Raw genomic sequence first — 11,902 nt, 5'->3', positions numbered from 1 at the left:
AGACAGTCAGACAATAATAAAACATCATCGAATTGGGTGCTTCATACATCCAGCAGATACCAATTCAGGAAGCCCCTTTATGACAATCAGTTGAGTTCCCAATAGAGGGTCCCAGGCAGAGCAGAACCTCCCCCAGGTGGAGCTTCCAAGTACAAGATCAAGGAGCAACAGATGGAGATGACATCATCAAATGGGGTCCTCTAACATCCAGCAGAGACCTCTGACAGTCAGCTGGAGTTCCCAGTTGAGTGTTTTCTCTGTGGCTGTATTTGGGCCTTCTCTTTCCCATTTGCCTACACTTTTTTTTTGTTTTATGGTTTTTCAAGACAGGGTTTCTCTGTGGTTTTGGAGCCTGTCCTGGAACTAGCTCTTGTAGACCAGGCTGGTCTCAAATTTACAGAGATCCGCCTGCCTCTGCCTCCCGAGTGCTGGGATTAAAGGCGTGAGCCACCACCGCCGGGCTTGCCTATGTTGTTCTTAATTCCTGGCTGGCTTTCTTGTCTGCGGGTTAGAGGGTAAAGACGTTACGCGAGGAAGAAGACACAGAAACGCGGCGGTCCCACATGGGTGCACTTTTAATGGGGGAGGGGTAACAACAAACAGGTAAAGGTGTGCAGACGCGACAGGAAAGGCGGGGAGGGAGAGAGAGAGAGCTCGTAGCGTAGCGGCTCTCACTTTTTAACGGGGAATGCAAAGGCTTCTGGGAATATGTCAGGATCCAGGAGAACGCTGGGAACTGTAGTTCCGCAAAGGAACAACAGCCTACACTTTTATATTGCTAGATAAACAATAGTTCCCGGCTGCCAGCGCGGGGGAGGGGGGGACACAATAGTGGCAATTGTTGGGAATGGTTGTGCTTTCCCTCTCGGGACCACAGTGGAAGGGGACAGCAAGTCCCAGACAGTGGTCCCCGCCCTGGGGGAGGAGGCTCACCTCCTTGGAGCCAGCTTCACAGTGAGCTCAACAATGTGTGCGCTAAGCAATCTGGAAGCTCTCTGAACCAAGCCCTTTCAGCTTTTATTATATAGGTGTGATTGATCAAAATAATTATTTGACTTTTATTGCATAGGTGTGATTGATAAAAATAATTAACCATTGATCAGCCTCTGCCCCTTGGAGGCAGGGGAGGGGAGTGAGGTGGTGCTAAATCCAGACTTCTGATCTTGGAGTAGGCTCCCCTGGCAGTCAGTTCTTGAGAGAGTTGGTTCATCTACCACATGGGGCCTGGGAATTGAACTCAGGTTTTCAGCATAGTGGCAAACGTCTTTACCATTTGGGTCATCTTATTGGTCCCATGCTTATGTTTTAATGGAAGAGGAAGGAAGAAATTATCTTTGGTCTAACAAAAAGCTTTTGAAGTCTAGCCTTAAAGTTATAAGAATAAATAAAAATTAAAAAAAGACTTAAAGAAAGACTATCTAAGTAACATTTGATTATTATATGTAATTTCACACACACACACACATATGTAGGTATAATTGTTATGTGCAGAAGTGACAGTTGTCCATCTTTTTTCCCTAAAAATAAAAAAAGAAAATAGTAGCTTCAATTTTGCAAAGTCCAACTGAAGTTTTATTTCTTTGCAACTGAACAGAGAAACCAAACAAAAAAAGTTGGTGAGATAGGAAGATATCTTAGTTATTTTTATGTTGTTATGAAGAGACATCATGACTAAAGCAACATATGAAAGAAAGTGTTTAGTTGGGGCTTCCAGTGTCAGAGGGTGAGTCCACCATGGCGGGGAGCATGGCAGCAGCATGGCAGACCTGGTGCTGGAGCACAGCTGAGTTTGCATTCTGCTCCGTAGGTGGAGGGATCAAGCTTAATCCTGGAATCGGCTCTTGTTGACCAGGCTGGCCTTGAACTCACAGAGATCCACCTGCCATCGCCTCCCTAGTGCTGGAATTAAAGGCATGCGCCGTCACAACCTGGCTGATGCAGGCTTTTGGTGCAGGCTTTTAAAACCTCAAAGCCCACACCCTCAGTGACACGCCTCTTCCAACAAGGCCACTCCTCCTAATTCTTCCCAAACTGTTTCACCAACTGGGGACCATGTAATCAAACATATGAGCCTATGGATGCTCTTCTCATTCAAGCCACCATGGGAGTCAAGAGGCATGCTTTTCACTCTTAATACAGAGAGTGTGTCACCTCTGTGTCCTCAGTGAGTATGTATTTCCCTCTACCAGCAAACCTCCTCCAGCACACACCAGCCAGCGCCTAGCAATCCATCCTGACTCCATCTGCCTGAAGTCAGCATCGGCTCTCACAGGTTAAGGACTTGGTCCCATTAGTCTATTCCTAGCTTTGGACACCAGTGAGGGTGGCAGCCTGTCTCTGACTTACCACCCCCTCCCTGGCTTCTGTTCATTGCTAGAGTGTCTCTTAGAAACTGGGAATCGTGTTTACCGAGTGCTTGTGAAGGATGTTCTAAGGGCTAAGGGCGAGATGAGCCCAACAGGTAGGGAGCTGAATGCTCGTGTGCTTTCTGGGTGTGCCTCCCTTTACACACCTCTAGGTGTTCAGTGTTGGCAGACTCTTTGAACCTAGTCCTTTGGGCTTTTATGGAAACTTTATTACATAGCATCCTTGATAAAATTGTCGACTATCAATCGACTCAACCTTCAGCCTCTGCCCCTTCCTTGGAGGTTGGGGATTGTGGGACTGGAGTCCAGACCTCTGATCTTGGGGTTGGCTCCCCTGGCCTCAGGTAGCTTAGGAGGCCCCAGCCATCAGTCACCCCTGTCCTACCATTGGCCACTGTGTGCACTGTGTGTGTTACACCATGTGGCTTCCACTGTGTGAGTCTGTGGCAACCCGAGTGCTCATTCTTTTCTTTGTGCTTATATGACATGAACAGTACTCTGTGAGTCTTCTTTAAAGTTTCTGTTAATTAGTTTTGATGATGTGTGTGTGTCTCTGTGGAAGAGTATGGTGTAGGTGCCCTCAGAGAGTATAGATTCCCCGTGTGTGTGTCAGGTTCCCTGGAGCTGGAATTTCAGGCCATGCTGAGCTAACTGACCCTCCTCCAGGAGAGCAGCAAACCCTCATAACCACCGAGTCATCTCCAGCTCCCTTACAGACATTCTCATTGTGTCTTCTGAGAAGACAACTTGGGTGAGGTCAGTTCTCTTCTACCGTGTGGGATCCCACGGATTGAACTTAGTTTGTGCAGCTTGTCCGTAATCCCCTTACCTGCTTAGCCGTCCTGCCAGCTCCAAGGTATGGATTTTAAGTGTAGGCTACCTAGACCAGTAGACGTGTAGCATTTATTTATTTACTTGTCTGTCATTTGTTGCACATTTTGGATATCTCTCATTTGTTAAGTAATATTAATTCCCTTGTCAGATCTTTGACAGAGTTAAAGATTAGATAATTGTAGTTACTCTCTACATTATTTAGACTCCTTGAAATAAAATGGTTAGTGTATTTATTATTTGTTCCTATTGTACATAGTTGTATTTGGTTTGGCTCTATCTTATTTAGACAAAAGGGGGAGATGTAGGGGTAGCCCCAGCCAATCACCTTGCTTGTAGGGCGGTGTCGCCTGAGGATACTTTTTACTAATAAATATTGCTGGTGTGCTCTCCCCTTCTGCTTTCCTGTTCTTCGCTGGAACCTTGGGTTCTGTAAGTCTCTTTCCCAATTAAAGCTGAATATATTATTATAATTTCTGTCTGCCTTCATTTACGCCGCTACAGGCCTTAACAGAAAGGTGTCAAGATTTGGCAACAGGGATTGTGGTGGCAATGCCTGTAATCCCAGCTCTGGGACAGGGAGTATCTGAACCTTCAGGAGTTCAGAAGTTCAACTATTTAGTGAGTATTCTGTGTGTTTGTTGAACCCCTTTGCCCACATCACCTTGGGCATCCTCCCACTGGCACAGGCACAGCATTCGCACAGGCTCTGTGCGTGTGCGCGCGCCTTCGTGCAGTTCTTATGGCGTGGGAGGGCAGGGAAAACTTTTCTCCAGATCCTTAAATCCATAGTTTGCACCAGAGCCCCCGCATCTTAGTTAGGGTTTCTATTGCTGTGAAGAGACACCATGTCCAGGCAACTCCTATAAGGAAAACATTTCACTGGGGCTGGCTTACAGTTTTAGAGGTTCAGTCATTATCGTCATGGTGGGAAGCATGGCGGTGTGCGGGCAGACACGATGCTGGCTGCATCTTGACCAGAAGGCAACAGAAAGTGTCTGACTGTCACACAGAGTAAAGCTCGTGCACAAGACACCTCAAAGCCCACCCCTCAAAGTGACACACTTCTTCCAACAAGGCCATGCCTCCTAATAGTGCCACTCCCTTTGGGGACCATTTTTTTCATGCCCCCCCCCCGTTATAGTGCTGGAAATGGAACTCAGGGCCTTGTATATGCTAAGTAAGTACTCTACCACTGGGCTAGCCAGACCTCATTTCTATGTTTTGTTTTGTTTGTTTGTTTTTAAAATAGAATTTTGTTATGCTTCCTTTTGCAATACATCTACTGGAATTGGAATGATACAGAGTCAATTAGCCTGGCCCCTGTGCAAGAATAACACAGATTTGCTAAATGTTCATATTCTTCTCAAAACAATTAAGTAAATATAAAAATAAACAAATGGATATTAAAATTTAAAAAGTAGCTGGGTGTGGTGGCATTTGCCTTTAATTCCAGAGTTCAGGAGGGAAAGACAAGTGGATATCTGTGAATTTGAGACCACCTTGGTCTGCATAGCATGTCCGTGGCCAGCCAAGACTTCACAGTGAGACCCTGTCTTAATACCTTTCCCTCAAAATAACAATGAATAGGGTTTTGCTATATATTTCAGGCTATCCTTGACCGCAGTATCCTCCTGCCTCAGCCTTTGGAGTTCTGGAGTTATAGGTGTAGACAATCATTCATTGCCCCTTGTTCTCAGGACTGTTAAAGAAAGGAAGGAAATATGCTTGGTGATTCACTAGGGAGGTGGAAGCAGAAGGACTGTGAATTTGGAGCCAGGTTGGGCAACATTGTGAAATTCTCACCACTTGGCTACACCGTGAGACCTTGCTTAAGGGGAGTGAGAAGAAATAAATTGATACTAAGCCTTCTCTGGAGTTAAGATTCGTGGATATTCTTAGGGTTCATTAATAAGTTAATTTCAACTGAAATCTGCTGTTTATGTGTAGAGATCTTCAAAAATTTGCAAAATACCCATTTTATTATAATCAGTTACTTACAAATCAAAAATTTAAAGATAATTTAATCTCTCCCAAATTCTTTCACATATGTGTCCTTAAGAAACAAAATTTTATCGGTTCAAGGGAGGAAATGCTTTAAGAGATCAATAGTCAAATATCAATATAAAATTATGTAAGAAAAGATAATGTACATATGTGTTTCTACCATTTCTCAGCATGTTGGAACAGCACTCAGAGATAGGAGGTTCAAGGGTAGCCTCTACCACATAGCAAGTTCCTCAAGGCCAGCCTGGGCTACCAGTGCCTGTGTTTCGAAAACAGCAACAATAACAACAGTAGTTGGTCTATTTAGAGCAAATCTTATTTGTGTATTTTAAAAATGGATGATGGTGGATATCAAACTGATAACATTTAGAAATCACTGGAAAAAATCAAGTATAGTCTCATTTTAAAAGTCGGTGTTATGTAATTCAAGGAAATGAAGTTAGATGGAAATATTTGCATATCAATCTGTGTGTGAAAGACACACAATTTTAACAGCTAATATGGAGAAGTCAATTGAAAGCAAGCCAGGCGCACAGCAGAGCACAGTATGATCACATCTGTGTTCACCCCCTCCCAGTCGGTAGGCATAACACGCTTATCTCCGGTGTACAGCGGGAGACAGAGGGAGAGGCAGAAGTGTTAAGTTTACTTAAGGCCAACAGACCAAGGGAATAACTGACCAATCTGAACCAGGTCTGAGAATTTCCAACCAAAGGTGCACCTGCTCCAGGCAACCCTTCCCGCTTCAGAAAGAAACCCAAATCATTGGGATTTGTAATGGTCCGGAAGCCTAGTGTTGTAGGTGTCCAGAAGTGTGTCAGAAACACAAAGTTCCAGGTTCCAACCCCAGCCCAGTGGCCCAGAGTCTGCGTCTGAACAAGTGTCTAAGTGATTCGTAGCCATGGGAGCTGGAGAGCTCCTCCCCAGAGTGTTGGCTGGACTTTCTGCTGTTTCCTGGCCCCTCTCTGAAGACCTCTTACAGCCGTTGGTATATTCGGTGCCAACACAAGTAATCCGGTGTTCTCTTGCAACCCTCCCAGGCTATTTGGTCTCGACATTAAAGGCAGAGATTGTGGCGATGAGGTGGCCCAGTGGTTCACCAACTACCTGAAGACGCAACCCTACAGGTTGGTTCAGTTTGATACCAGCATGAAAGGAAGGACAACAAAGAAACTGTACCCTTCTGAAAGCTACCTCCAGAATTATGAGGTGAGCGTATGGTCTTCCTTCCTTCTACCTGCTACCCTGGGTCCTCCGTGCTTTCTTCTCTGCCCATAGAGCCCTTTGGGAGGCTTCAGTTAGGAAACTTTGGCAGTGGTTCAGGAGGGTGGTCCAGGGTACAACCTGCACGTTAAGGATGGAGAGGGACTTGGGTTGAAGGCTGTCTCAGTGCTGGGACCTCCGAGGCGCCTGGAGGGTTAGGTATGGGAGATGTGTGGAGGGCACAGCCGGGGCTGACTTGTGGGGAGATGGGAACTCAGGAGGAAACTGGCTGGAAGCTGAGTGTGGTGGCTCATGCCCATACCCAGCACTCAGGAGGCTAAGATAGGAGGATTACTGTGAATTTAAGGCCAGCCTGGACTCAAGGTGAGATCGTGTCCCAGAGAGGAAAGAAAGAGAAGAAGCCTGGCTGCAAGTGAAGGTGAAATATTGGGACTAAGTGTGCCTTTCCCGATGCAGACTTTCTCCAGGCCACCTTCACTGCCTGTGTATGTGACAGCTGTGTCATAGGCCAGCAAGTGGTGGCAGGAAAGCTACAGCCAGCCACTAGGTCCCTCAGGGATTCCCATCCAAAGCCAAGGCACGCTTATCTATTATTATTATTAATATTATTCGTGATAGTGTTATTTGCTTTGTCACCAATGTTCCTCATCTAAAGCAGTGTCAGTATCTCCTGGTAATTAGTAGGTTTTGGACAGATGGTGGTGCTAATGAAACCATTGCTGGGATGTCCTCCATTGGCAGCACTCTTCCTTGTGTGATGAGGAAGGAAAGCAGGCTGGTGAATAACAGCCCCCCAGTGTGGTGGTGCATACCTCTAATCCTAGCATTCCTGGGGTAGAGGCTATGGCTCTCTGTGAGTTCAAACACAGCTTGATCTACCTAATAAATTCTAGGACATCCAGTCTATGAGCCTCCCCGACCCCCTCCTGCAATTGCCTCTCCTGAATATAGCTCTCCCCTTCCACGCTTCAGAGGTTTCCTGTCTGGGCTCTGCTGAGCTTTGGGCTGCAATGCCAGTGAGCGGGGAGGCCTGACTGTGCTGTGTCCTGTAACAGGTAGCCTACCCAGACTGCAGCCCCATCCACATGATTTCTGAAGCCTCCTTAGTGGATCTCAACACCAGGCTGAAGAAGAAAGTGACGATGGAAAACTTCAGGCCAAACATCGTGGTGTCAGGTTGTGAGGCTTTCGAGGAGGTAAGGGGTCACTGCCACAGACGTCAGACTCAGATGTGCTGCCCTCAGAGCTGGTGGATCTGAAGGAAGCTCCTGCAGTGACCCAGATGCCCCTGGGCTGGTGGTGGGGACACTTCTTCCCTCAGATTCTCTATGGCGGCTAATGACCTCTTGGCCTCCAGGGGGCGCTGGCCTCCAGAGCTCACCAAACTCCAGCTTGCACTATCTACCTGTAGCCTGGGCATAAGGAAAGGAAAGGGAGACAAAGGGGACAGCACTCCCATCATGTCCCAGGAGTGTGCTCAGAGATTTCAGTCCCGGGTTCCCACATAGAGGCTATGAAGGTACAGGAGTCCCACCCTGTGACAATGCTTGCTGCAGTCTGAGTCCTCTGTGCCTTCCCGAGTGACAACAGCAGGAAATCCCGCCCTGTTGGAGGAGGAATGGCTGAGCTTTTCTGAGTACTGGGAATAACAAGGACAAGTATCATTAATGGGGTGCGAGGCCTGGAACTGACTGATGGCTTCATGTTGGGCCCTCCCTCAACCCTGTGAAGTCTGCAGTAATATTTCCTCTATATGAAGATACAAAATAATCCCACACTAGTTCAGACTTAGGTATAATAAAGGGTTATTTATTTAGGGAAGACTTACAGATCACTGTCCTAGATCACAGTCCTCTGCATGAAGAGGGAACAGAGTCTAGCAGCCAGAAGTGAGAACTCGAAGCAAGTCCAGGCTTTATAGCTGCATTTGTGAGACCACGCCCAAGTGGGCTGGTGTCTTAAAGGCTATTGGCTGAAGGAACGGAAGGAGCTCCCACAGCACACGTGCTTAGAAAGGTTCCCCAACTGCTCAGCGAATGAGGGATATGGCTGGCATTACAACCCAAGGCGTGCCACCCGCCTCTGGAACTGGGATGAGGGTACCTGTGTGAGACCCAGGCAGTTAGCGCCCAGAGAAGCTCTTGAACACCAGCTCTTCGCTCCTGTGGGCGGCCGTGCTTCCTTTTGTGTGTGTAGAATGTGCCCATATTTGTTCGTCTCCATGGTTCTTTTGGGCAAATCTTTACATAGAACCACTTCAAGCCTGCCTGTGTCCACACAATTTGACAATCTTAAAACAGTGGTACACACAGAAGATGTCTATCAGCTGACGCTGTCCTGCTGTCTTAGTTACTTGCTTGCCACTATGATACAATATCCTTAAAGGAGAAGGGGTTTATGTTTGCGCACGGTTCTGGAGGGATAGAGGTCATCATGGCTGAGATGGCATGGTGGCAGGAACAGGAAGATGGCTGGTCTCATTACATCTGCACAAGGGGGACAGAGTGGACAGGAAGTGGGGCCAGGCTGTAGACCTTCAAGCCCCAACCCCTAGTGACCCACTTCATCCAGCAATGTGTCTCCTCTTAAAGGTTCTACAACCACAAGCAGAACTCCAGGTGGGGACCAAGTGTTCATACCCCTGTCTGTGGGTATGAACAGTTTGGATTCAGACTATACCAGCTGTCTACACAATTTGCTTTTAAATGTCTTTAAGTTCTTCTCATATTTGTTAAAGGTAAAATCTTGGTCATCTGTTATGGGCAAAGCACTATGGCTCAGATCTCTGGGTACAGAGACGAAGAGATAGGGACCTTGGGTATTAGATGTAGTCCAGACTGGCCTTGAACACACTCTGTTGCCTAGGCTGGCATTGAACCTGTTCTGTTGTGCTGACCTTGAACCCACTTTGTAGCCTGGGCTGGTCTTGAACTTTTGATTCTCCTGGTTCCCTCCTAAGTGACAAGGATTTCAGGCCTGTGACATCAGGTCCAACTAATAACAAACATTTTAAACACAGCATGCCAGTTCACTCAGTGTTTAACAAGAGTCTGATGGCTTCACTTGTTGGTTGGAACAGACAACTTGGAAACTCAAGCAACGAGAAGCAGGCAGGGCGACCAGGAATCAAATGACGTTCCAGTCCCAAGTTTCTTTTTTGCATTAGAGCTTTCAAGGCCCTGCACATAATTTTGGTTTTGTTGCTTTTCTTAAAGCTCCCCCGAACACACACACACACACACACACACACACACACACACACACACACGTCCAAATATATATCATTTTGATATTAACTTTGCTGTAAGATCTTGAACCTAGGAAAGAAGGCAAGATGATGTCATCTCTGGCTGTAGAATTTTTGCTTTTCTGTAACTTGTCATACTTAACCCAAGCATAGCCCTATTCTGGGGGCCATTTGATGTGTAATATTTTTATCTATCTGTCTGTCTGTCTATCTATCTATCTATCTATCTATCTATCTATCTATCTATCTATCTATCTATCATGTATACACCATTCTGCCTGCATGACAAAAGAGGGCATCAGATCTCATTACAGATGGCTGTGAGCCACCACGTGGTTGCTGGGAATTGAACTCAGGACCTCTGGAAGAGCAGCCAATGCTCTTAACCATTAAGCCCTATCTCTAGTCCCTAATTTTTGTTTTCTTAATGTTTAGGGAATTTATGCTCCCAAGCCTATTTGCTGTTATATTTTTGAATTATGATGAGCGTCCAGAAATAGCAAATAAGATAATATGTTCTTATTTTTCTAGAAAATTCTATAGCCATGCAATTCTTACCAAACTCCTTACTGTGAAATGATGTAACTGTTGCTGATTTAGTCCACCTTAAGTGAGGAAGGCCAGTAGTGAAGGACTTGATGCACTGATCTGTCTATCACCTACCATGATAACCCTTTCAAATATTAATGCAGAGTGATTAAGCGTATACATAATTAATCCTCAACTAATAAAAAATTATAGCAAACCTTATCATGATGCAAAAGTCCAGGCCACTGGTTATTGTAAGTGTGGGGCGGTAGGAGCAAGCACTGAGGACATTTGTAGCTTGTGGTGTGGAGAACCGTGAACTTCTCCCTGGGAGCTAGAGGATGGCGCTGATTTGAAAAGGCTTGGGACGGTGCGGTGTGTTTGATTTCTGGATCACAGAGGGATGAGGTTTAAAAACGATGTCAACATTTGCTGCTTATCTCTGTCTCTGGCCATCATGGGGCTCAGTGTTCCCTGGACTTTGCTCACTGTCCTGAGCTAAACCCGAAATGTTTGAACGGGCGTCTTTTTTATGTAAGTCCTCGCTCTGTGTTTTGAGAGAGCTGGGGAGAAAACTGCAGAAAAACCACAAGTGTGTTCTCTGTCACATGGGAGGGGATGTTTCTACAAATTTCTGGAGAGGAAATTTGTTTGTGTATTGGGCCTCAAACTCCCCGTGTAGCTGGGGATGATCTTAAACTTCTTGCCTAGTTCAGGATTCCAGGCATGCTGTTTGCGAGGTGCTGGGTCAGGATTCCAGGCATGCTGTTTGCGAGGTGCTGGGAGGCAAACACTGGCTGCACACACTGGACAAGTACTCTACTACCTGAGGAGCATTCTTAGTGACCAGTCTCATCTGGTCAAAGAAACTAAGCAGGGGTAGCCCTGGCGTGCCCTTGGATGGGAGGGGTTCCCAAAGCCAGACAGTTGTGCTTTGAATCCCAGCCCCACCACTCACTATTTATGTGTGGTTTCTCTCCTTGCCCCCAACCCATATTTTACCCTTTCCTCTGGGTCTTCCTTATGGTGGAAGCTTCATTACTCTTAGTTTCCTATTTATAAGATGTGTGCAACCTGGCAGAAAATTCTCAGGAGGGGCTGGAGAGATGGCTGATTTGTCAGAGTGCAGGTGGACTTTTCAATCAGCAGGGGCGCACTAATCTCTCCCAGTGTATTTGTGTTGTTTAGGCCTAATGAATATTAAACTCATCCGTTATGAATTCAATTTTTCAGTTATTTAAAATGTAGTGTTTGTTTTAGGAACTGAATTAACCATTGCATTTACTTTAAGTGGACAACGATCAGATGAGGGTGGGCGACTTTATTAATACAAAGCTATTAACAGTGTCAAGACACAGAGTTAGCATTTGGAGGTGTTAATGACATTGATTGGGAAGTCAGACAAATTGCTAATGAACCCGGCAGTTGACTTTTGGAACAGAAGGTGACCTAAATCTGTCTTGTTGGACCAAGACCCTAATTGAACTTTTCAGGGTTTCTGGCTTCTGTTAAAGCCACGACTTAGAAGCTCACAGACAAGTAGCTTGAGACATTGAACTCACTGTCACTTGGAACAAAGGAGGGAGTTGAAAACAAGAAGGCTGTAGGCGAGGTCTTGGATTCCCCAGGCTGCTGGTGGTTCACATACTAGTAGCTGCAGTGCCCTCGTGTGGCGAAAGAGGTCCTGACACCTTGGCTC

At 46.1% G+C, this 11,902-nt stretch overlaps 1 protein-coding gene and 1 non-coding gene across 2 annotated transcripts in view; both read left to right on the top strand.

Moving 5' to 3' along the window:
- Positions 1 to 11,902, top strand: part of Marc2 (mitochondrial amidoxime reducing component 2) — a 43,278-nt gene that overhangs the window by 10,467 nt on the left and 20,909 nt on the right. The window contains exons 3-4 of the mRNA XM_005348826.3: positions 6,245 to 6,413; positions 7,484 to 7,624. Coding sequence (XP_005348883.1) covers positions 6,245 to 6,413; positions 7,484 to 7,624 — 310 coding nt within the window. The remainder of the gene's footprint in view (positions 1 to 6,244; positions 6,414 to 7,483; positions 7,625 to 11,902) is intronic.
- Positions 4,461 to 4,565, top strand: LOC113456257. Its single transcript, XR_003377102.1, has one exon. It is a non-coding gene; the product is annotated as a U6 spliceosomal RNA (small nuclear RNA).

Source organism: Microtus ochrogaster, chromosome 6, assembly GCF_000317375.1.
Source record: "Microtus ochrogaster isolate Prairie Vole_2 chromosome 6, MicOch1.0, whole genome shotgun sequence".
Lineage (NCBI taxonomy): Eukaryota > Metazoa > Chordata > Mammalia > Rodentia > Cricetidae > Microtus > Microtus ochrogaster.
Note: the sequence above shows the minus strand (reverse complement) of the source record. Positions and strands in the feature narration are given on the sequence as shown.